This window comes from Heptranchias perlo, chromosome 3 (assembly GCF_035084215.1).
Source record: "Heptranchias perlo isolate sHepPer1 chromosome 3, sHepPer1.hap1, whole genome shotgun sequence".
NCBI lineage: Eukaryota > Metazoa > Chordata > Chondrichthyes > Hexanchiformes > Hexanchidae > Heptranchias > Heptranchias perlo.
Window position 1 is genome coordinate 58,180,048 of NC_090327.1, and position 25,906 is coordinate 58,205,953.

Genomic DNA, 25,906 nt, shown 5'->3' on the forward strand with positions numbered 1-25,906 from the left:
CATAACTACTAGGAAGCTTGAGGTGGGGGGGAGGGGGGGGGGTGGGGGGAGAAAAGAGAAAGAGAGAAGCAACCGGGAAGATTAAGAATGTCAGCAATTGTTTCTTACACACACCTTCTACACAGCAACCCTGGCAGAGACTTTGAATATTCGTTGCCTCCTGTCCACCCGCTTGGCTGATCGACTGTACATGGCATGGCACAGAACAGACTTCAAAAGCGAAATAGCTTAAAAGACACAAAAAGCAAATTTGGAAATAACTGCAGGCTTGCAGCTTGGTTTGGGTAATTAACCATAATTTTTAATAGACTTTTTCAAACTACTGTGTAGCAATAAATGCTCTTTTTGGGTAGCAGGTCGCTTCTGGGCAACAAACCTATGAGGGTGTTTTTTTTTAAATTAATAAATGTTGTGTTCATCAAGGAAAGCACGTCAGTACATGAAAGACCTTCTATTCAGGCACCCAGTGTCTGCATCACAGAGTCCCAGTTCAGTATAGGGTATTTAAGGCATATTCACACCATCTGCAGCATTGGTATAAAGCTGTTTCAGACCCAACCAGACACCAGAGCGAAGAAAAGCAAGACTTCCCTGGAGGGCTTTGACACCCAAGTTACACTCCCCAAGTTTAGTATCAATGCATAGCCTAAATAGCTATGCACCAATGCTAAACTTATGTGATGCACCAACAGATGTTCAATAAAGATCTCTCCTCTCTGCCCCAAGGCTATGCCTTAGGCCCAAACTCAAGAGGATTCCTTCTACACCAGTATGACCATTTCCCACTAGCCATTAGTTGCAAATTAGGGTAGTTCTGCACTGAGGATCCATGTCCACTAAGAACTGTATGAAACTGACTAAAGCAATTTCATGTTGCACCCTTTCAGCTAGTAAATGGACAATTTTCAACCCTGGGCAGGATTTAAAGCCAGATTCCAGAGGTGAAAGGCCAGAGTCTAATTTACTGCACCACCCAGTTAGAAAACCCTCTTTTTAATTCAGGTTGTTTAACAGCCTGTTAATTTTGTTGTGGATTCTGTGTTCCACAAAAGTTCCTGAAAAGTTTTACTTCACTTAGTACAATTTTGAACTTTAGTTGGTTGCTCACAGAATAGTTGGACAAAACTTCTCGCATCCCTTCTCAGAGTACAGTCCATAGCTACAGGAAAGAAACAAATTGTTGCAGCAGTTTCGATCAATAATCCTTCCAATTTAATATGGTTCAAAAAAAAGATCAAAGATGAAAAGACTGCCCTGGAGGTCTGGTCATTAGGTTCAGCCACCAAGAACAGACATCACGAGCCTCTTCATATCAAAGTCACTAAATAACACTTTCTGTACCGATATTTGAAAGTCAAAAGAAAGTCACTAGAACAAAAGCCTAAAGTGATCTCATGTCCACAAACAGTGAGTATAAATCAACATGAACAAAGGAGCCTCTTGAAACCAGCTATTAGAGGATGAGCCAGTTTCAGCAAATGATGCCACTGTCCCAATTGTGGAGCTGAATTTCATTTAAAATCTCCACCAAGGACATGCACAGGGCAACCCACAGTTTGGTTAGTCTGTAGGCTACAATCAGGTGACTCATCAGCTGTGAAAGCTTGGAATTTGTTTACTGGTAACACAAAAAAACCTAAACAGCTCAATCCAAAAAGGTCCACTGTCAATGGGGATGGGGCAGAATAAATTCAAGTTAAAAGCTCACACAATGTGATGCTCAATAACCCAGGACAAGTTACTTGGACAAGTGTGGATTAATTAAGGAAAGCCAGCACAGATTTGTTAAAGAGAAATTGTGTTTAACTAACTTGATTGTGTTTTTTGATGAGGTAACAGAGAGGGTTGATGAGAGCAATGCAGTTGATGTGGTGTACATGGACTTTCAAAAGGCGTTTGAAAAAGTGCCACATAACAGACTCATCAGCAAAGTTGAAGCCCATGGAATAAAAGGGGCAGTGGCAGCATGGATATGAAACTGGCTAAGTGACAGGAAACAGAGTAGTGGTGAACGGTTGTTTTTCAGACCAGAGGAAGGTACACAGTGGTATTCCCCAGGGGTCGGTACTAGGATCACTGCTTTTCTTGATATATATTAATGAGCTGGACTTGGGTGTACAGGACACAATTTCAAAATTTGCAGATGACAGAAAACTTGGAATTGTAGCGAACAGTGAGGAGGATAGTGATAGACTTCAAGAGGACATAGACAGACGGTGGAATGGGTGGACACATGGCAGATGAAATTTAACACAGAGAAGTGCGAAGTGATACATTTTGGTAGGAAGAATGAGAGGCAATATAAACTAAAAGGTACAATTCTAAAGGGGGTGCAGGAACAGAGAGACCTGGGGGATTATGCGGTGAAGGTGGCAGGACAGATTGAGAAAGCGGTTAAAAAAGCACGAGATCCTGGGCTTTATAAATAGAGGCAGAGAGTTCAAAAGCAAAGACGTCATGATGAACCTTTATAAAATACTGGTTCGGGCACAATACTCCAACTTTAGGAAGTTTGTGAAGGCTTTAGAGAGGGTGCAGAAAAGATTTACTAGAACGGTTCCAGAGATGAAGGACTTCAGTTACGTGGATAGACTGAAGATGCTGGATAGAGGTGTTCAAAATCATGAGGGGACTAGATAGAGTAGATAGGGAGAAACTGTTCCCATTGGCAGAAGGATCAAGAACCAGAAGGCACAGATTTAAGGTAACTGGCAAAAGAACCAAAGGTGACGAGGAAAAACTTTTTCACGCAGCGATTGGTTATGATCTGGAATGCACTGCCTGAGGGGGTGGTGGAGGCAGATTCAATCATGGCTTTCAAAAGGGAACTGGATAAGTACCTGAAGGGAAAAAATTTGCAGGGCTACAGGGAAAAGGGCACGGGAGTGGGACTAGCTGGATTGCTCTTGCAGAGACCCAGCACGGGCTCGACAGGCCGAATGGCCTCCTTCTGTGCCGTAACCATTCTATGATTCTTTGACAAGCTACTACTTAATTGGATCAGCCAAACAAAATTTGACATCAAACTGGTCTTCATTAGTATGACTGCTGTAAAATATGTAAATCACTCACCCCTCCAAATTGCTTAATTCTATCTGCCTTAATGTCATTAATGTCACAAAATGAAACCAAATATCAACTAGCAATACACAGGATTAAATTGAAAATTTCCACTGAGAGAAATACTATGCAGATAAAAGCATAATTCTGTAATATTAATAGCACTCCAGCATTTGTTAGCTCCCTCCATCTGAATACTTTACTACTGACTTTCGCTATTTGCCACTTATTGGGTTAAAGTTCGAGTACTGTGCAAGCTGACACTTGAGCACAGATCAGATTAGCAACGTCGGGAGATTTTCAGCAAATCAAATCACATCATACGACTCCAAGAACATCAAATAATTTTCCTATTTCATTTTTACGTGCAGTGTTGATAACTATCTTAGTATAGGTTACAGAACAGTTTAGTGTCAAGTCTACCGAAGACTACTTTATGGCTGAGCAATTGAGACAGATAACTAGAATAAGTCACGACAGTTACAAATAAATCAGAGAAACTAAAATGTTATAACACAATTTAAATACAGCTGCCAAAAGGTTTCCTAGAAAGTGAATTGAAAACATATGTAATCAAAAGACATTATCATATATCCTCACTGCACTTTTTTTTTTACAAAGCCAACTCTGCAAGGTACAGCAAACGTAATGTGACAGATTAACAGCATTCAGTATTGTCCTATAGCTGATCAGCTATAACTCCTCAAATATTGTCCTATAGCTCCTCAGAACAGTGTCCCAGACCCAACCACCTTCAGCTGCTTCATCAATGACCTTCCCTCCATCATAAGGTCAGAAATGGGGAAGTTCGCTGACGATTGCAGTGTTCAGTTCCATTCGCAACCCCTCAGATAATGAAGCAGTCCGTGCCCGCATGCAGCAAGACCTGGAAAACATCCAGGCTTGGGATAAGTGGCAAGTAACATTCGCGCCAGACAAGTGCCAGGCAATGACCATCTCCAACAAGAGAGAGTCCAACCACCTCCCTTTGACGTTCAACGGCATTACCATCGCCAAACCTCCCCCCCCACCCAATCAACATCCTGGGGGTCAATGAACAGAAACGTAACTGGACCAGCCATATAAATAGTGGCTACAATTGGCACCCCATCCATTACCACAGTCACTCCCTTTACCACTGGCGCACCATGGCTGCAGTGTGTACCATCTACAGGAAGCACTGCAGCAACTCGCCAAGGCTTCTTCGACAGCTCCTCCCAAACCCGCGACCTCTACCACCTAGAAGGACAAGGGAAGCAGGCACATGGGAACATTACCTGCACATTCCCATCAAGTCACACACCATTCCGACTTGGAAATATATTGCCGTTCCTTCATCGTCGCTGGGTCAAAATCCTGGAACTCCCTACCTAACAGCACAGTGAGAGAACCTTCACCACACGGACTGCAGCAGTTCAAGGCGGCGGCTCGCCACCACCTTCTCAAGGGCAATTAGGGATGGGAAATAAATGCTGGCCTTGCCAGCGACACCCACATCCCTTGAACCAATAAAAAAGTCAGCTACTAATCTTGATATCTAATACCCTAACTTTAGAGTTAGTTCCCCAATACATTAACTTTAGAGTTAGTAGAACTTAAGGAACCAGAACAATTCCAAAATCTGATGAAATCCCTGCAATATAACCGCTGCTAACTACAAGAGGACAACATATCCATGAGAGTACGGCATGAGACAGTGAACTTGAACCCCAACATGTGTGCCACAGAATGATCAGATATGATTCTTTACATCATGAGTTACCAATCTCAGCCATGCCATCAGGAGATATTGAACAAAAGGGAATCACTGCCTGACAATGAGGATAATGCCTCAGACTGCAATAGATTCCAGTTTGTGAGATGGAGAACCTAGGCTTCTCACACATATTCTAGCACTGGAGCCAGTCTGAGTACAACCATTCACCCAACATCAGCCCAGTACATCTCAAAGACACAAAAGAAGAAGTAAGGATTTTTTAAGAAATGAGTCTTAGTAGATCAGCTAACTTAATTTTCAAGTTAAGTTGAAGCTACTCAGGATTGCTAAAGGCAACTACAATCGGTAACTACTGTAATCAACACCTATTTCTATAGTGAGGGCTGCAACAAATCCAAGCAAAATCAATACGATGAAGTTCTCCTGGCTGCAAGAGTCCTCCTTGAAATGAGTTTGGGCAGATTTAATCCCTGAGCACAGTGCAAAGCTGTCCTTAATTTGACAAGACTTGGCAATCTCACTTAAAGGGGCCACAGGCCACATAAAGGCTGATGTGGGAAACATGGAATGCCGAAGGTGCAGTGGGAATTGCTCATTTTGAGATTGGATTAAGGCATCTTGTTAAGGCATATAGAAGGAGCTTTACTCTGCATCTAATGCAAGTAGGTGTAGCATGAAATGCTTGATGTTGCCACTGGGTGACTGAAATGGAAATGTTCTCCTTAGAGCAGAGAAGGTTGAGAGGAGATTTGATAGAGGTGTTCAAAATTATGAGGGGTCTAGACAGAGTAGATAGAGAGAAACTGTTCCCATTGGCAGAAGGGTCAAGAAACAGAGGACACAGATTTAAGGTGATTGGCAAAAGAACCAAAGGCGACATAAGAAAAAACTTTAACACAGCGAGTGGTTATGATCTGGAATGCACTGCCTGGAAGGCTGGTGGAGGCAGATTCAATCGTGGCTTTCAAACTTGAAGGGAAAAAATTTGCATGGCTACTGGGAAAGGGCGGGCGAGTGGGACTAGCTGGAATGCTCTTGCAATGCGCTGATAATTTTTTTATATAAAGAAAACAGGTATAAACATATTTAAGGTAACCTCAATGATGGTGCTAAAAGTTTAGTTTGGGAAGGATTAAATTCTTCTCTCTCTGCATTGCTCCACAGAATACCCAGGCTACAGTGGTAGCTAACATCTATCAGGTCCATCACTGCTACCTAAGAAATGCAATCAGGCTGCAGTGGGCAGGAAAGTACAACTACAGCCTGCTTAATCTGCCAACCTGCAAATTTGTGGCTCTGGCATAATAGCAGGATAATTATATTGAAGGTAATTTTTTTAATATAAAAATGACAGGTAGAATTGCAATATTAGTTATTCTATCCACTTTACCCATACACAAAGCTTCTTCAGGAATAGTATATGTTGGCATAATTAATGTACGATCACTACTCTATCAAGTTTTAAATTCAAGACATACGTGATATTTCTTAGGAAAAATGGGATTTTGTGAATGTTAAAATAGTTTACATATAACAACTGTTTAGAATTGCATCAAAGCAAATTGCTTTTTGAACCAATTGCCTCTTCAAGAAAATCTGGAACTCTTTCCCCCAAAAAGGTGTTGAGGCTAGGTCAATTGAAAACTTCAAAACAGAGATTGACAGATTTTTGTTGGGCAAGGATATTAAGGAATATGGAACCAAGGCGGGTAAATGGAGTTAAGATACAGATCAGCCATGATCTTATTAAATAGCTCGAGGGGCTGAGTGGCCTTCTCCTGTTCCTATGTAAAAGTCATCACAAACCATAGCTCCTATGGAAATGGATTGCCTCGTTTGAGAAAGGTTCTAACAGCCCACACAGTGGTGCAGCAATAAGTCTGTAACATTGATTTTGGTTCTGGTCATGTAAGGAAACATTCATTCATCGGCATAAACAACACTTTCAACAGCTGCCACTAAGCAGATTGGCTGTTTTGGAAGCTTATTCAAGTCTTACCTCCATAATGAACAGGAATCTCTATTTTTGGCCCTATCACATAATGGCCCTCTTCCAAGCTATGAGCAGTAATAGTTGTCCATTGTCGACAGGAATGAAGCAAAACTAAATCGTTTTCACGAATCCCTTCCACGGTTTCCCCTGTGAAGAAAAAGACATTTACTTTTCATCAGCAAAGACAGCAGATAAAATCACTAGCTTGTTTATAGTTGGAAGGACATTTCAATGACAATCATGCAACTCAGGTTATTTTGCATATATAGCCTACTTGTGAAAATTCAAAGTGATTCATGCTTAAAAAATGAACTATTCGGTAATTCAAATTAAGCAACAATACAGTGGGAATTTAGTGCTCAAAAATATGAATTATCAGATGATTCAAATTATGTGACTTCAAATTAAGGGACTCATTTATTTTATACTCTTATGGGTTAACAATATGGATGACTTCAGTTCCTCTATTATAAAAGAGTGATGGCCTTAAGAGGCTCAATGTCAGGTTCAACAACTTTTCATCAGAAATTCAAGAGTTTAAATCTTCATCCTGCCTGGTGGGTATGACACAGGAGCTGCCAGAACATCAGCTTGCTGAGGTTCAGCAACTAGTTGAAGATTTGCCAGTTCCAGCTTCAATAAGTATATTTGTTCAAGACAGAACAGGGTTTTAAAATATGCACGTCTGCTGGTATAATTACAATTTCTAACTTCCCTACGTGGATAGCCAATAAAAATATGAACTGTGCACAACCACTACAATCTTCCCTTGAGTTTAGCCGGTTGAGGGGTGATCTAATTGAGGTATTTAAAACAATAAAAGGATTTGATAGAGTAGAAACAGAGAAGCTATTTCCTCTGGTGAGTGATTTCGAGAACAAGGTGGTAGAGCTAGATCATACAGGACTGAAATCAGGAAGCACCTGTTCATCCAAAGGGTAGTGGAAATCTGGAACACTCTCCCCAAAAGGCTGTGGATGCTGGCTCATTTGAAATTTTCAAGACCGAGATCGACAGATTTTTATTAGGTAAGAATGTCAAGGGATATGGATGAAAGGCGGATAAATGAAGTTGAGGTACAGATCAGCCATGATCTAATTAAATGGCAGAACAAGCTCAACAGGCTTAATGGCCTACTCCTGTTCCTATGTACAGTTTAATTTGCAAGACAACGCATTATACAATGTATTTCGTAAAGTGATGAACAGTGGAGATCATTTACTCTTAATATGTACAATTCAGGCACATATTCTACTCGGTATACATATCTACCGTCATTTGACATGCTTTGAAGAACAAAAACTTATAAAATAACACTAAGCACAATAGCTCATATTACTAATGAAGTATTCTGTATAATTGCAGAACCAACCTCCTTACCCATGTCTTTACAATACAGAAAAATTAACAGGGCTGAATTAATATGTTTTCCTACATTACAACAGTGACTACACTACAAAAGCAATTCATTTTGGCTGTGAAGTGTTTTAGGACATACTGAGGATATGAAAGATGCTACATAAATGCAAGTTCATTCTTTCTTACACTGATTTGGAAAGAACTTCAAGTATTGTGAAGCTGCATGGATGCGATTTACTACAGTGTTGTTTGGATGGCATTTAAAGCACATCAGGCCTGACATGCTGTGGTCAAGCTGGCCCAACAGGCTTTAAATGCAGCTCACTGCTGGGTTGTCCATTAGTTTTTTGTCATCTTTCTAATTTTTCTTACAAAGCAAGAAAAAGCCAAAAAACTTAAAACTTTTCCCATAGTAAAAAAAGATAACTTCGCACATTAGCATGGAAAGTCATGGGGACGTTACAGCGATATCCTCTCCAAATTTTAGGTTTCTCACCGCAAAGAGCATGATCTAACCCATTTGAGCATGACTAGATCAACCAGTGACCAGCAGCTAACCTCAAACTTTAAACAAGTTATAACTACTGAATCATGCAGATTTCCTCAAACCTACCCAAACAGAAAGCATTAAAAAAATTCAAATTGAAAACGCTATTTTGACCAACTATTCAGCAAACAAAACAGCTAATAACCACATAGCTATTAACTACAAGACAAGCTCAACCACAGATGTTTCTGTGGCCTTCCCTGTAAGCATAGGTTTATCAGTTATGCCATTAAAATAATCCATTGCATTTGTCAAATGTAACTAGGCTGGCAGTTCAAAGTATTAAAACAGGTGTCACATTTGTGGGACTTGGACTAGTGCTCAAAATATACTAACTATATCCAGTTAGTTATGGGGGAGTACTGAATGGAGGTCAGAAACTTCTCCCGGTGAGTAGGGAGTTATCTTTGGGAGCTCTTTCATGTACCGATGGAAGCAGGTTGCCTGTCCTTTGGCTGCAAATGATGCATTGCAAGTGGAGTCATAACTAGGGAAGGGAACGGAAGCAGTACTACACTAACAAAACAAATCAGGACCACCAGTGTCAAAAGTCAGTCAAGATTTCCTTCAGGGGCTGGACATGAAACACAGGCAATAAACATAAAATTACAAAGGGATATTGATAGATTAGGTGAATGGGCAATATTGTGGCAAATGGAATTCAATGTAGACAAATGTGAGGTCATTCACTTTGGATCAAAAAAGGATAGAACAGGGTACTTTCTAAATGGTAAAAAGTTAAAAACAGTGGATGTCCAAAGGGACTTAGGGGTTCAGGTACACAGATCATTGCAGTGTCATGAACAGGTGCAGAAAATAATCAAGGCGGCTAATGGAATGCTGGCCTTTATATCCAGAGGACTAGAGTACAAGGGGGCAGAAGCTATGCTGCAGCTATACAAAACCCTGGTTAGACCGCACCTGGAGTACTGTGAGCAGTTCTGGGCACCGCACCTTCGGAAGGACATAATGGCCTTGGAGGGAGTGCAGCGTAGGTTTACTAGAATGATACCTGGACTTCAACGGTTAAGTTATGAGGAGAGATTACACAAATTGGGGTTGTATTCTCTAGAGCTTAGAAGGTTAAGGGGTGATCTGATCGAAGTTTATAAGATATTAAGGGGAACGGATAGGGTGGATAGAGAGAAACTATTTCTGCTGGTTGTGGATTCTAGGAGTAGGGGGCACAGTCTAAATATTAGAGCCACACCTTTCAGGAGCGAGATTAGAAAACATTTCTACACACAAAGGGTTGTAGAAGTTTGGAACTCTCTTCTGCAAACGGCAATTGATACTAGCTCAACTGCTAATTTAAATGTGAGATAGATAGCTTTTTGGCAACCAAAGGTATTAAGGTATATGGACCAAAGGCAGGTATACGGAGCTAGATCACAGATCAGCCATAATCTTATCAAATGGCGGAGCAGGCACGAGGGGCTGAATGGCCTACTCCTGTTCCTATGTTCCTAATTCCCAATACATTTTTACCAAAATCCTGATGAGAATCCTGTGATATTGTACATGCTTTCATACATTTACAATACAACCTCAGTTATCTGTGCTCCCATTATCAGTGTCTTGATTATCCATGAGCATTTTTGCAGATAATGACAGGCCAGTGGGAGTCGAGGTTGTCCCTCCCATCAATTATGCTGTTCTATTCCTGCCAACAAGATCAGCTGATTTGCAAGCTCAAAACTTCAGCTAACAGGCAAAAGTGCTTCCTCAATGCCACAGACCCCACATCCCTGCTAATGGCAACTCCACCTCAATGTTCTGGTCAACAACCTTCACAGCACTATTTTCAGTTGAGCTGGCAGTAGACAACCTGCATATGTAAATACAGCTGCGCCAGTGTGCGAGCACACAATGAATGTGACAGCTATGTCAGCTGCTATTACATTCAATAAGGAACTTTGCTCACTGGACAGATGACAAAAAATTGAGCCTATGTAGGTTGCTTGGAGCGCAAAAGACCCGAGAAACTTTACCAGGGCATCAATACAAAAGCCCAAAATGTCCTGCAGCATAGCATGCGCCAGAAATCCTGGTTCAGCAGGAACTGTTCAACCCTGTACTTAAACGCCTGCAGAAATGCTGTAGAGTTCCACACAACCAAAAGTTCCACAATCAGGAAAAGCTGTGCCGAAGCTTCACATATTCTGTGCTGTTTGGATTCATAAACTGACGTGCAGCTGCTGCAGCTTTTGTGCTCCTACCATAAACATGGAGGTCTGACTTTACCCTTAGGGCACTGCTATAAGACAAGAAGAAATTGTCTCAGTGGCATTCCGAACAAGTTCAGGGGGATTTCAGCAGCTGTCACTAAAAAAAAACATAAGCTTCAATCATACAACCAGCTCAATCCTCAATGTCCTGCGAGTCATTGAATTTTTTCTTTAAAAAAGTTATTAAATCAATCTTTGGATAAAACTTTTCTCTGTCTGAGTCCCAGCTCAGGCAGAAGGATAGGAGAACCAGCAAGTTAATACTTGCAATTTAAAATAAGGTTAAACTATTAAAAAGGAATTATAAAAAAGTAAAATTAGAAAAACAAAGAGCATTTGTGTAGTATCTTATTACATCTCTCAAACATTCCAAAGTTCTTTATATTGTGCAGTTGCTGCTTCAGAGGCAATTTTGCACAAAATGAGATGAAAGATCAATTAATTCATTTTTGCTGGTGTTGAATAAGGGAGGAATGTTGGCTTGGGCACTGGCAGACCTCCCTGCTCCTCTTTGAATACGATCATGGAATTTTTAATATCCACCTGAGCCACAGCCAGAGGTTTCTATTGCACTGAAGTGTCAGCCTAGATTAAATGCTCAAGTCCTGGACTGGAGTTGGCCAAGCTAACATTTTAAATATAGACAAAAACTCAAGATTTCCAAGTAATTTCAGGCATTAGCCAGAAAACATGACCTGAAGAGAAATGGCTGCTTATCATTTATCCATAGCAATCAGCATAACTGATTCCCCCACAATTTGCAAATGCTTACAAACTAAACTATGGACGACATATTATGTATAATGTAAAGAAAATTTGAAGTGAACAGCTTTATATTTACAAATTGACAGGACAGGTTAAAGAGCCTGAAGGAAGATGTTTGTATCAGCCAACTCTAAGCAGAGAAATGAATAGTTAACAGGCCAGCAACCGAGAATCTTTAAGCTGGTGATTCAAGATTCAACACTGATCCTTAATAGTTGCCCAATTTTTTTACTTGATGCCTTTCAGGCAGATATGAACAAACATTACATGAACAGATGCATCTTCATGTAGTGAACACAGCAAACCCATGTATATTGATCACATGCCAACAAATACAACTCAGTTGCTGTAAATTTCAATTACCAAAAATGTTTCACAGGTTGACCAGGTTTTAGTTTAAAATCCTTTGAGGATCTATATATTGTAGGATCGCTCACACTTTTTCCAATTATATCAACTGGAAGATGACAAAACAGCCATGTCATTTGTCCCTTTGATTATGTGATTATTTTGAATTGAATAAATCTTTGCAAATGTGTATGTAAATACTCCAGGTACTTATCCTGAAAATTCTAGTTTTTTTATCTTAAAAACCAATACTTCTCCTACTTTGTAGTCTGGAGTATTGATGCCATGTCAAACACCAGCCAACTTTTTATGACACTGAACAATCCCAACACTATATTAAAGGCAATACTGCAGATATGATTATTGTTGCAAATTCATGCTCTCAAGCTCTTGACACACCACAATTACAATTCTGAATCTCAGCAGTGATTGCTACTCTTGTACAATTATACACAAGTGTTAACACGTTTCATCAGTTACACCCAATCCAAAATGGTGAAGTATCCAAACAGCCCCAATTAAAATCAATTCATCAACCGTGCTTCCTATTGGTCAATCTAAACTGCAGAAGTAACCCATACAACTTTTCTTCAAAAGAGTTGGGCTCAGATGCGAACTGCAACATATTTAGGGAGACACAAGTATGAGTGGGGAAAATCAGTTATGATTCAGTTCTGCATGACTGCCAAAAAAGTAACATTCACTTGTCTGGACTTTCAAACCTATTCAAAAATCACTTTAAACTGTGATAAAATGAAGTGTATGCATAACTAAAGTCATTAATTATCCCGGTATTGTGCTGTACTGGCATATGAATCTTTGGCTTCAAATCACAGATCAAACATTTGGTAGATACCCAGTGAATTGATTGCTGCAGTTTTTAAAAATATATTTGTTATCTTGGAATTCAGAAAAATCGATTAGACCTTAAAAGATGCTACATAGAAATTATAGCACAGAAGTTCTCCAATCGGTCGACTGTGCCTGTGCCAATTCTAGCTTTTCAACTGGAGCTATCCACTCTATTCCCATTTCCCTATCGTTTTCCCATATTCTTTTATATCTTTCCATTTCAAATACTTTTACTATTCTTTTATATCTTTCCATTTCAAATACTTTTATAGGAGTACACAGATACCCTTCACCCTTTCCCAGCTCATCTTATTGAAACGAGGTTTCTCTAAAGCAACTAGTACTTTTCTGCAGTAAATTAGCTGTAATCCATCTCTCCACCATATTAAAAGCATTCAAAACAATCTGAAAAGGGATAGGGTACTTTGTTTCAAATTATAAGACTGATATCAGGATTCCTATTTGATATAAGCACCTGATCCAAGATCTAACAAACTGTTACATGTATCTACATCAATGTCAGTTTTTTAGACTTAGTCATTTTGAGTTAGGAAACAGATAAAATTTTGAATACTTTTGCCCTTTTCAAATGTGAACTTGAGTGAGTGACATGTCATTCAACTATGGATGAAGGGTGAGAGGGTGGGGGGAAAACAAAGCCATCACAACTGAATCTAATCTTATTCTCATCCACTGTCCATGCTGCACTTTTCACTGGATAGTGGAGTCACTGGAATAGTGGGAACTCTGCTGATTTTTTACCATCCCTATCCCAAGGGCATTGAGCCAATTGAACTTTATGGAAGTACCACCCCAGCTGACTCAGCATAGAACAAACAATGAATGAGGAATTCTCAGTCTTTATGGCCGAGTACCAAAACCTGGCAATGCATATACTAACTCAGCCACCACGGAAATGACTTTTGCTCATTCAAGTATACTGTACAAAATACCACATGTAGCTACTGCTTCAAATGAAATTCGTTGTACAAGCTCTCAATGCTACCAGGATCAGAACTTAATCTAGCTCCATAACTTGATTTCAATCTATCCTAAGCAGCACCTCAGTTATTTTTTTTAAATCACCAGAAATTTATTTCAATTTGTTCTTACGTTTACTGCTTGGAAAGCCATCTCTGTACCAACATTGAAAACCTGCACGGTGAACAAAATGAATGACTTTTCAGCCTGCATAATGCCTTCTCTTAAAATCATCATCTCCAATTTCAAAGTTTTAAAGAATAAAACATCTTTACAGGTTTGCTTTTACAGAGATCTAACATCTTAAGAGCATGAATTTTAAAACATACTAAAAAAGCAGAATAGCATCACATTTCATAAGAACTGTCAGCTCCTGGGTGCTTGGTTTACAGTACCCGTTTCAATTAGGACACTGAGAATACTCTACCCAATTCAAAGAAAAGGCAATCCAACCGATAATCGGATATGTAGCAAGATACACAGTCATCACCACTATGAAAATGACCAAACCCGCTCCACACTGCTGGAAAGCTCCACTGAATCCAACTCCCAAATGTTCCCTGCTGTCTGTCCTGCTCAAAGATTGTGTTACACATTTGTGGGCTTTGACAAAAGTGTATCAACATGTGGAAATGCTGAGAAAAGTTGTGTTTACTAATTTCGAAGCTTCTTTTCCTTTTACTTCCTGAGTTTTTAAAACCAATATGCATAATTCACCTGATTTAGACTCTGGGGCATCATATCACAATCTATTTTCTTGTTTTACATGGGGATTGAAAGAGCATTTCTAATATGAAGTATCGTAGCCACTGTGGTTTATTTTATTTATCTCAAATTTGCTGTCTACAGTGCATGTAACAGGCACGAAAGAGATTCCTTTTTTTAATGCAACTTTCTAGAATGTGGACCAGGGCAACAAGAATGAATAATTATATTATGAATTTACAAACTTCATATTAAACAGGATCTTTCAAAAATTGTAAGTGATTGATATTAGTTTGAATGCACCTCAATGAGAAAAATGTCTCCATTACCTGCAGAACATTAAGGCCATACATTTACAAAATTAGGTTACATCGAAACTACAGCACAGAAACAGGCCATTTCGTCTACGCCGACATTTATGCTTTACACGAGCTTCCTCCCTCCCTCATCTAACCCTATCAGGATACCCTTCAATTCCTTTCTCCCTCATGTGTTTATCTAGCTTCCCCTTTAATGGATCAATGCTATTTGTCTCAATTACAAGATTATGTAATTTTTATTCAAATTAATAGATTATCTGGTCATTATCAATTGGCTGTTTGTAGGAGCTTGCTGTGCGCAAATTGGCTGCCGCATTTCCATTACAACAATGACTACACTTCAAAAATACTTCATTGGCTGTAAAGCGCTTTGGAACGTCCTGAGGTCATGAAAAGCGCTATAGAAATACAAGTCTTTAGAATCCCTCAATCCAATACTGTTGATTTCATAAACGAACCAAATATAAGAAAAACATCAAACGTACTAAAAACAATCACGTACTTGAATTCTTATTTAGTTCAATTGCTCCACTACCATGATGCAAAATAGAGAATTCTGGTGTCAGATCATACTAGTTCGAGAAGCAGATTCTGGAAATCAATTTGAAGACCCAAAGCATATGTAAGTAGTTTATTCACAAACATACACAACCAGATGTAAAAAAAATCTAAGTTAGACTTTTTTTTAATGACAAGGATAAACTTCTCATGGCAGTTTAATTAACCTGGACAAGCTTAGAGATTCATGTTGCAGGAGGAGGGGAAGGGAATAGAAAGTAATTAGCCAGCAAGCTGCAGCTCTTTTTCCTATCCACATGCTTCATTCCTTTCCCCTCATGCCCCAGCAGCTTCATTTTCACATGAATGTGTTTGGGATTAATTTAAATAATAAAATGTCAAATTCCAAAGGTGAAGGTGGGGGCTGAAGAAATTTCAATCTTTAAGTGTTCCCCTAATTTAAAAAAAAGTCTTCACAAACATCTTGAGAGGAAATGTCACTATACTGTGCTGGGAAAATATAGTTTGCTGGAGACCCTCATACTGACTCCCCATCCAACCACTTAAATGATTGTGACTGGTCAGTCTCCAGCTGGTTACCATTTGCCTCGCATCCCTCTCATTTTGGATGCCGATTTCAATGCTGAAACAAATGTAAAGTTTTGGACAACTCACATAAATGGCAAGCAGATTGAAAACATTAGCTGAACAAGTCTTTCCAAACAAGATGGCTTTTATAACAAACCGTGGCCTTGGAGGGGGGTACAGTGCAAATTCAGCAGAATGGTACTCGGGCTTAAAGGATTAAATTATGAGGACAGCGTGCATAAACTTTGCATGTATTCCCTTGAGTATACAAGATTACAGGCTAATCTAATCGAAGTGTTTAAAATGGTGAAAAAGATTCGATAGGGTAAATACAGATAAATTATTTCCTCTGGTGGCAGATTTTTTTTAAAATTCATTCATGGGATGTGGGCATCATTGGCAAGGCCAGCATTTATTGCCCATCCCTGGTTGCCCTTGAGAAGGTGGTGGTGAGCCGCCTTCTTGAACCGCTGCAGTCCGTGTGGTAAAGGTTCTCCCACAGTGCTATTAGGTAGGAAGTTCTAGGATTTTGACCCAGCGATGAAGGAACAGCGATATATTTCCAAGTCAGGACGGTGGGTGACTTGGGGGGGCGACGTGCAGAAGGTGGTGTTCCCATGTGCCTGCTGCCCTTGTCCTTCTAGGTGGTAGAGGTCGCAGGTTTGGGAGATGCTGTTGCAGAAGCCTTGGCGAGTTGCTGCAGTGCATCTTGCAGACGGTACACAATGCAGCCACAGTGCGCCGGAGGGGGTGAATATTTAAGTTGGTGAATGAGGTGCCAATCAAGCGGGCTGCTTTGTCCTGGATGGCGTCAAGCTTCTCGAGTGTTGTTGGAGCTGCACTCATCCAAGCAAGTGGAGGGTATTCCATCACACTCCTGACTTGTGCCTTGTACAAGATGGAAAGGCTTTGGGGAGTCAGGAGGTGAGTCACTCACTGCAGAATATCCAGCCTCTGACCTACTCTTGTAGCCACAGTATTTTTGTGACTGGTCCTGCTTCTGGTCAATGGTGACCCCCAGGATGTCGATGGTGCGGGATTCGGCGGTGGTAATGCCACTGAATGTCATGGGGAGGTGGTTAGACTCTCTCTTGTTGGAGATGGTCATTGCCTGGCACAAATGTTACTTGCCACTTATCAGCCCAAGCCTGGATGTTGTCCAGGTCTTGCTGTATGCAGGCATGGACTGCTTCATTATCTAAGGAGTTGCGAATGGAACTGAACACTGCGCAAACATCCCCATTCCTAACCTACGATGGAGGGAAGGTCATTGATGAAGCAGCTGAAGATGTTTGGCCTCCAACAATCACTACCATCTTCCTTTGTGCTAGGTGTGACTCCAGCCACTGGAGAGTTTTCCCCCTGATTCCAGAACAAGGGGGAATAATCTTAACATTAGAGCTAGGCCCTACAAAGAGAAATAGAAATCTGAAACACATTTTCCCCAAAAGGCTGTGGATGCTGGGCCAACGGGGAAAGGGCGGGGGAGTGGGACGAGTTGGATTGCTCTTGCATGGAGCCGGCATGGCCTCGATGGGCTCTAAGGCCTCCTTCCGTGCTGTAACCTATGATTGTTTCTATGAATTGAAACTTTCAAGACAGAGATCGATAGATTTTTATTAGGTAAGGAGATATACAACGAATGCCCGTAAATGGAGTTGAGGTACAGATCAGCTATGATATGTATGAATAACGAAACAGGCTTGAGGACTGAATGGCCTATTCCTGTTCATAAAACAGCAAATTGTTCTTGTTTCTCGTATGAATTTTTTAAAAACTGTTTCTGCGGAGTAGAGTTCAAGTATATTCTTTCATGTCCGCTTCTAATCCCTTTCAATACCCCAGTATTCTCCTTTAAATGGAGAAGCATTTTATCAGGGTTCTAATTGAAGGGATGGTACTTAACTCTATCCTTGCCTTGTTCCCATTCTCTATCCCTAAATTTCAATTTCCCAGAACTTGCTGGTAGTTAAAAAGGGAGCTGTACATTTTTCTTTTGAGAAATACAGATGGATGGCCGATTGCTAACAGAAGAATTGCCAATACTGATATCTTAATTTATTAAAAATATATCTTTTTACTGTTGCTTAGTAATGCTGCAACAGGTGGTCCTGCTAGCAGGGCTTCTAGGAACATAGGAACAGGAGTAGGCCCTCCAGCCCCTCATGCCTGCTCCGCCATTTGATAAGATCATGGCTGATCTGTGATCTAACTCCATACACCTGCCTTTGGCCCATATCACTTAATACCTTTGGTTGCCAAAAAGCTATCTATCTCACATTTAAATTTAGCAATTGAGCTAGTATCAATTGCCGTTTGCGGAAGAGTGTTCCAAACTTCTACCACCCTTTGTGTGTAGAAATGTTTTCTAATCTCGCTCCTGAAAGGTCTGGCTCTAATTTTTAGACTGTGCCCCCTACTCCTCGAATCCACAACCAGCGGAAATAGTTTCTCTCTATCCACCCTATCTGTTCCCCTTAATATCTTATAAACTTCGATCAGATCACCCCATAACCTTCGAAACTCCAGAGAATACAACCCCAATTTGTACAATCTCTCCTCGTAACTTAACCCTTGGAAGTCCAGGTATCATTCTAGTAAACCTACGCTGCAGTCTCTCCAAGGCAAATATGTCCTTCCGAAGGTGCGTTGCCCAGAACTGCTCACAGTACTCCAGGTGCGGTCTAACCAGGGTTTTGTAGAGCTGCAGCATAACTTCTGCCCCCTTGTACTCTAGTCCTCTAGATATAAAGGCCAGCATTTCATTAGCCTTACTGGTTATTTTCTGCACCTGTTCATGACACTTCAATGATCTATGTACCTGAACCCCTAAGTCCCTTTGGACATCCACTGTTTTTAAACTTTTTACCATTTAGAAAGTAACCTGTTCTATCCTTTTTTGATCCAAAGTGAATGACCTCACATTTCCATTTGCCACAGTTTTGCCCATTCACCTAATCTATCAATATCGCTTTGTAATTTTCTGTTTTCATCTACACTGCTTACAATGCCACCAATCTTTGAGTCATCGGCAAACTTAGATATGAGACTTTCTATGCCTTCATCTAAGTCGTTAATAAATAGTGAATAATTGAGGCCCCAAGACAGATCCCCGCAGGACTCCACTAATCACACCCTGCCAATGTGAGTACCTACCTATTATCCCTACTCTCTGTCGCCTTTCGCTCAGCCAACTTCCTAACCAAGTCCGTACTTTTCCCTCGATTCCATGGGCTTCTATCTTAGCTAACAGTCTCTATGTGGGACCTTATCAAATGTCTTCTGGAAGTCCATATAAATAACATCCATTGACATTCCCCTGTCCACTACTTTAGTCATCTCTTCAAAAAATTCAATCAAGTTTGTCAGGCACGACCTACCTTTCACAAATCCATGCTGGCTCTCTGATTAACTGAAAATTCTCAAGGTATTCAGTCACCCTATCCTTAACTATAGACTCCAGCATTTTCCCCACAACAGATGTTAGGCTAACTGGTCTATAATTCCCTGGTTTCCCTTCAATTTTTAAGTAAGTGGAACGGGCAATTGCTTAGTCCTTGCATCTCAATCAATTTGTAATACAGTGACAGATATAATAAATTCAAGTCAATAGACCTTATTTTGGTTAAAATATTTTAATCCCTACCATGCTACAGTTGTACTTTTTTTATTCATTCATGGGACGTGAGTGTCACTGGCAAGGCCAGCATTTATTGCCCATCCCCAATTGTCCTTGAGAAGATGGTGGTGAACCACCTTCTTGAACCGCTGCAGTCCGTGTGGTAATGTACTGGACAAGATAACTTTGCCTGTGGTACTGCTTCTATATCAAAGCTTAAAAGCGATGTAAAGACAGATCATACTACTTCAATCTTCAAACTTCTAAGCTTGGATTGGTCAAGAGAAACAGCCTTATGTGCCAGTTTTCAGCTGATCAATGGCCACCCAATGTTCTAGATTTATAAAAGAGATGGTTAAGATGGATTATGTTAGAGGAGCAAAAGTAAAGTTAAATTTTAAAAAATGGGAGAGGAGACAGCAAACAACTAGTTAAAATATAACGTTTTGTCTATTAGATTGCATAGGGTTAAACCAACAATGCAGATATTTAAATAGCCATATTAATGTTTCAATGTCATGGCGTGTGACCTGCAAACTTAAAAAAAATGTCCACCCAAGGAACCTTGCAATTTCCCAGAACTTGCTGGTAGTTAAAAAGAATCCCCATGAAGAAACAAAGTTCACATTTAGAATTGCACAGATAAGTGGGACGCGTTGTATTGTTGTACTTACCGATCCATGAACGATACGACATCCGAGGAGAAAAACTCAACGGAATAAGTATCAACGTCCATTTCCTGCGGAGAACACCCTGCACCTTTGCACTGCAATACACTGATTTATTAGCTAACCAGTGCTTGGTTTAGTTACCAAGTATCCTGCAGGTTATACCTTGCCCAGACTTTCATTCAGTAGTCCATGTCGAGTTACAAAAGTAAAACTTCACAGCATTTTAATGTATTGCCGTAATTTGACAACACACAAAACTTTCTCATGCATTCCAGGAAAAGACATGCTGGCCAAAGCTGACCCCCAAGCTCACTGACTAATAAACTACAAAGTTTGGAGACAAAATTCGTCTCCGCACAGAACTTAAAACACTTAGTCCATACTGTATATACGAACTAAAATTATTCTTGCGAAATCCTCTCTTTCATATGCCTCGACGTTTCAACTTCACTATAGCTACATCACGATATTTCCAGGAAAACAAGCATGTAGCAATGTTAAAGTTTAGATATCGATCTAAAATTAATTTCAATTCTGAAGTTGCTGTTTATATTTACTACCCGCAATCCTGGGAACTTTAACATTGAACAACGAACCGTGGTGCAACCTCCCTCCACAGAATATGCTCAGCGCCCGATCCCATATATTGTCCATTTAGATTGGTCACAAACCAAGGCCACAACCGTCAGTCCTTCGGGCTCCCCCGGATCCACAACCGTGATCCCCATCTCCTCTCCTGGTCAGGACGCTCATCCCCGTCCACCCCCCATCGGGCCGTCCCATCTCCCGCAGGACGCCCGATTCCCAGCCCTGCCTGTCCGGGTCCCCGGCTGCTTCTTACCGGTTTCCAGCCTGACGAGTTGAGGTAACCGGTACGAGCTGACCAACAAGTCAAGCGGCAGCGCGACGCCGCTCCACTGCACCTCCCGAGTGCCGCTCAACATCTCCATGCCGCCCGGCAGCGCCGCTGTAACCGAGACTGAGGGAGGAGGCGCTCAGCCGCAGGCTTCCATCCGGCCTGCGAGCTGCAGGCTCCTCGGGGCGGGGGCGGGGGCGGGATCGGGGGCTGGGCTGCGGCTTCGAGTGCTGTCGTGCTAGGCTTCGTGCCGCGCTCGCTTAGCGCCATGCCAGGAATCACACGCTTCACTCCGGGGCAGCAGTGGTGCCAATCGCACCAGACGACGGGAGTGAGGAGGAGCAGCGACACCGCCCGCCCGCCCGGCCCGGCCCGCCCCTCCCGGCCGGCGCAACCATACTACCGCCTCCCTCAGTTCATGGGCCCCATCACATCTGCGCAGTCTCAGACAACACCTTCCTTCCACCCCCAGCATCAATATCCCAGTGTTGTCAGTACTACTTTCTTGTGTATAATTATCCTAACTAATTGCTCCAGCTCCTACTCTTCTACCCCTTTATTTCCACTGTTACATTCTTCTGTGGCAAAGTACTCATTTAGCATCTACACCTTTCCTTCGCCGTCCAAGAGATTTCCTTTTCATCTCTAATTGGCCATATCCTATTTTTAAATATTTTTACTTTTTATGTCTTAATAAAACCCTTCACTATTTCCTTTATGTTAGTTGCCACTCTTTATACCTTTTCTTAGCTTTTCTAAGTTTTATTCGTTTCCTCTCTATATTTTCTATACTCCACTTGATTCTCATTTGTGTTAATAGCCCAAATTCCACATATGCCTTTTCCATCTCGTTTAAATTTGAATTTTTCAACTTATCCAAGGAATCTTATCTATCCAATCATAACCAGAGCAACTCCAGCAATGGCTTCTCTTCCGGCCCCCACACCATTACCTTTGGAGCCCACCACAGATCTATTCTTCGTCCCTCTTTCTCACCTACATGCTACCCCTTGGCAATACCACCTAAAGACAAGGGGATAAATTTTAACATACCAGCAGGAACTCAGCGGGAGGAAGGTGTGAATACGCGCGTGGGAAACCCAGAAAATTTTGCGTGCGTTGTCTCCAGCGATCACAACTCAATTGAAGGTCCTTAATATGACTTCTGAGTTTCGCGTCTCCATGCAACGCAGCAGTCGCACATTGCAACCAAGGATTTTGAGGAGAAAGGAGGAATTTAAAGACACGGAGCAACAAAGGACGAAGCCAGACCCATGTTTACTGACTCCCCATTTGAGTTGCTACTGGCTGGTGTGAGGAGCAGGAAGAATATACAGTACCTGGGTGATAGGAGGAAGTGCCCTGCCTCTGCCACCAAGAATGCCTCGCTTGAGGTGGCAGAGGAGGTGAGCAGCAGAAGTGCCTTCGCAAGGACGTGGATGCAGTGCAGGAAGCACTTTAACAACCTAACCAGGTCATGAAAAGTGAGTCCAGTTACTGATTCACCTACATCCTGTGGTGTACATTACCCCCCCCCCCCCCCACTCTGTCTTGCCAAGCCTAATCCGTCACATCACTCCTCACACACACTTAAGTCTCATTATCAACTTCACTTTCTGTGCACTTCCTCACCTCCCCATTTGTGAACCCACCACTCCCACTCACCCCAATCCTGATGCAAAGTGATGAATCTGTCTGATACTCACCCTCTGATGCATCTCTTTCATTAGCAGCCTCGCCCAAAACAATGCATCCATGAGGTGATCCAGTCACCTTCATTCAATCATACGTCTGTTCTTCCCTTGTAGAAGAAGAGAATGCAAAATGCACAGGAGAGAAGTAGGACTGGAGGGGGCCACCACAAATAGTGCCCAACAAAGCCAGAGGAGGAGGCCTTGGAACTCAACTGCACTGTGGATTCCATGGCCGTCAGAGATGCCGAGACTGGCAACCCACAAAAGTCTGGTGACAGAACTTTAACATCCTTCACACACATCATGAATTGATGATATCAATGATTGACCTGTTGCACACCTCAGTATGCTAATTGAAAACTAACTTCTGCACTGATTCTTAATATTGCTTTATGTTCTCTTCCAGGGCCTTCAAGGATTGATGAAGAGGCATGCGACATGGACGAGGGCGATTCCTCAGAGGAGTTCCATGCCTCTGAGGGTGCACTGTCACATCATATCCAGCTATCCACCAGCGCAGATACTAACACTTTGGTGGGTCCTGTTAAGCAGATAGTTGGGCTTTGACCTGCTGATTCACCACTAACAAGTGAGCACGAGCAGACACTGGTGGCAGGGGCAGCTGTGGAGAGTCCGCATCAGGGGGCGCACTCCTATCCAAGCCCTGCTCAGCTGGATGCAGATGTTGAACCCTGGGGGCCATCGTTGAGAATGAGAATGATAGAGGTACAGCTGCACCTTTGCAAGGTACTGGAAGATGTGCTATGCACATACTCCACGATATCGGACAGGATAGAGGAATCCAGCTCCAGCATTAGTGGAATGGTAGCATAGGTAAGTGCGGGAATGTCTGCGATGGAGAGAATGGCAGCCTCCATGGCGCTTCAAGCACGGCTCACAAATGAATCCATTCAGGCCATGACAACGGCCATGTGGACTCTCGATGCCAACATGTCTGCCACCTTAAACAGGCAGATAGATACTTTAGCAGTGGCCTTACAACATGTCACAGATGTGCTCCAAGCTGTTGTCCAGCTGAGTGGTAGGAGTGATGTGGCCGTGGCCCTGGAGAGGGATGATAGCGAAAGGGGACAAGGAAGTGGGGACTCCACTCAACGTCCCACCCATTGCCCCCTACCCCTCAACCAGTACCTGCAATGCTGCCGCCTTTCCCAATGGCTGAATCTGCCCCTACACAGGTGCAGGTGCAGCAGTCTTTGGGGGGGCCCTCACGGGCTCCAAAACCCAGAGGACGTAGGCCGAGAGCATCTCAGCAGTCAGGGCAGGGACCTGAGCCACCTGCCTCTACCTCTGCTGAAGCCACAGGGGATGCACCACGTAGAAGCAGTAGGAAGAGGAAGGTGAAGGTTTTGTAATCACCAAGGGTATGCACTAGGGTGTCTGACGAGATGTCATGTTTTTCATTTATATTTGCTTTTTCTTACATGCAAAATAAATGTTGTAATTGTCACCACCACCACCACATCTTGTCCATTCTTGAGTCCCTTTCGTGAAAGCGACCTTGCATGTGCTTCATCATGAACGCCAAGACTTGATGCCACCCATTGGCCGCTTTTACAATGGGTGTATGCGTGGTTTAAGGACTGTTTTGTGCAAGCGGAGGGCGGGGTGCTGGTGTTGGTGGTGGTGGTCGTTCCAGGTGGTCTGAGTACTTCATTATCTTCAGTTTGCAGATCTCCTTATAAGAATCTATCAAATATGATTGACTCCCTGACATCACGAGCAGCCATGTGTACCATTGCTCTGCCGATGGGTTGCCCATTTTCCTCCTCTTCCTCCTCCTCCTCCTCCTCGTCTTCAATGTTGCTGACAGATGTGGATGCTTCATGAATACATGGGAGCTCCTCCACCTGTAACCCTCTCTGTTGCACGATGTTGTGCAGGACGCAACACACGACTATTATTCTGCACACCCTCGTTGATGAGTACTGAAGGAATCCCCCAGATCGATCCAGGCACCTGAAGTGCATCTTCAGCATTCCAATGGCTTGTTCAATGACAGACCTAGTGGTGATGTGACTGTCGTTGTACCACTGCTGTGACTTGTTGGTGGGGTTTCTCACAGGTGTTATAAGCCATGTCTGCAGGGGATATCCCTTGTCTCCAAGGAGCCAGCCCTTAAGTCTATCTTGTGCGTGGAAGAGGGCTGGGATGTTGGACTTGTGCAAATTGAAAGAATCATGGCAGCTGCCAGGGAATTTGGCACACACCTGCAAAAATCTCTTCCGGTGATCGCAAACCAGCTGCACATTGATGGAGTGATATCCCTTTCGGTTGATGAACAGTCCTGGCTCATGTGCAAGTCCTCAGATTGCTACGTTTGTGCAGTCAGTTGCGCCCTGTACCCGTGGAAAGCCAGCCACAGAATAGAAACCCACTGCCCTCTCAATCTGGCTGATGTCGTCGCAGGGGAAGTTGATATAGTCGGATGCCCTGACAAACAAGCCATGCATGACCTGTCATTATACACTTATGTACAGACGACTGGGAGATCCTGGTGATGTCACTGGTGGCACCCTGGAAGGATCTAGAGGCAAAGAAATTGAGGGCAGTGGTGACATTAATTGCGACGGGCAATGCATGGTCACCAGGTCCAGCTGGGAGCAGCTCTGCATGAAGAAGCCTGCAGATGTCTGCGACCACCTGGTGACTCAATCTGAGCCTTCGTAGGCACTGATTCTCAGAGAGGTCCAGGAAGCTCAGCCTCTGTCTGCACACCCTGCGACCTCGGCTCCTCCCTCGGTCCCCTCTCTGCTCTTCTGCAGGTCCTTATGGCGCATCTCTGTCTTGTGGAGCTGCAACTCCCATAACTGCGCGTCGTGCCTGCCGCAGATGATGATGTGCCTCCTCCTCAGATGTACTGAAGAATAAATCCATTGCGCTCCCCCCCCCCCCATCCTGACGATGTCAGTTTGAAGGAGGTCCTAAATGTAGGTAAATATATGTGAACACAAGAACTCTGAATGTGAACAAAGAAATTTCAGCCAAAGGTTTGCTGAGAGAACTGATTGACCTGCTGCAAAAACTCAACATTTATTCGCATGTGTTAATCACTGGTTTAAAGGTCCAAAAGGGTGCCGGCTG

The 25,906-nt window shown here is 42.4% G+C and overlaps 1 protein-coding gene across 3 annotated transcripts in view; it reads right to left on the reverse strand.

The window, feature by feature from the left end:
* Positions 1-21,503, reverse strand: part of garem (GRB2 associated, regulator of MAPK1) — a 139,578-nt gene extending 118,075 nt beyond the window's left edge. The window contains exons 1-2 of one of the 3 annotated variants that reach the window (XM_067979770.1): positions 21,093-21,503; positions 6,777-6,917 (exon numbers count right to left, since the gene is read on the reverse strand). In XM_067979770.1, coding sequence (XP_067835871.1) covers positions 6,777-6,917; positions 21,093-21,201 — 250 coding nt within the window. In that variant the 5' untranslated portion in view covers positions 21,202-21,503. Of the gene's footprint in view, positions 1-6,776; positions 6,918-20,254; positions 20,292-21,092 lie in introns of those variants that run through there. The other 2 variants (XM_067979773.1, XM_067979774.1) reach the window with 2 other exon arrangements.
* Between the last annotated feature and the right edge of the window lie 4,403 nt (positions 21,504-25,906).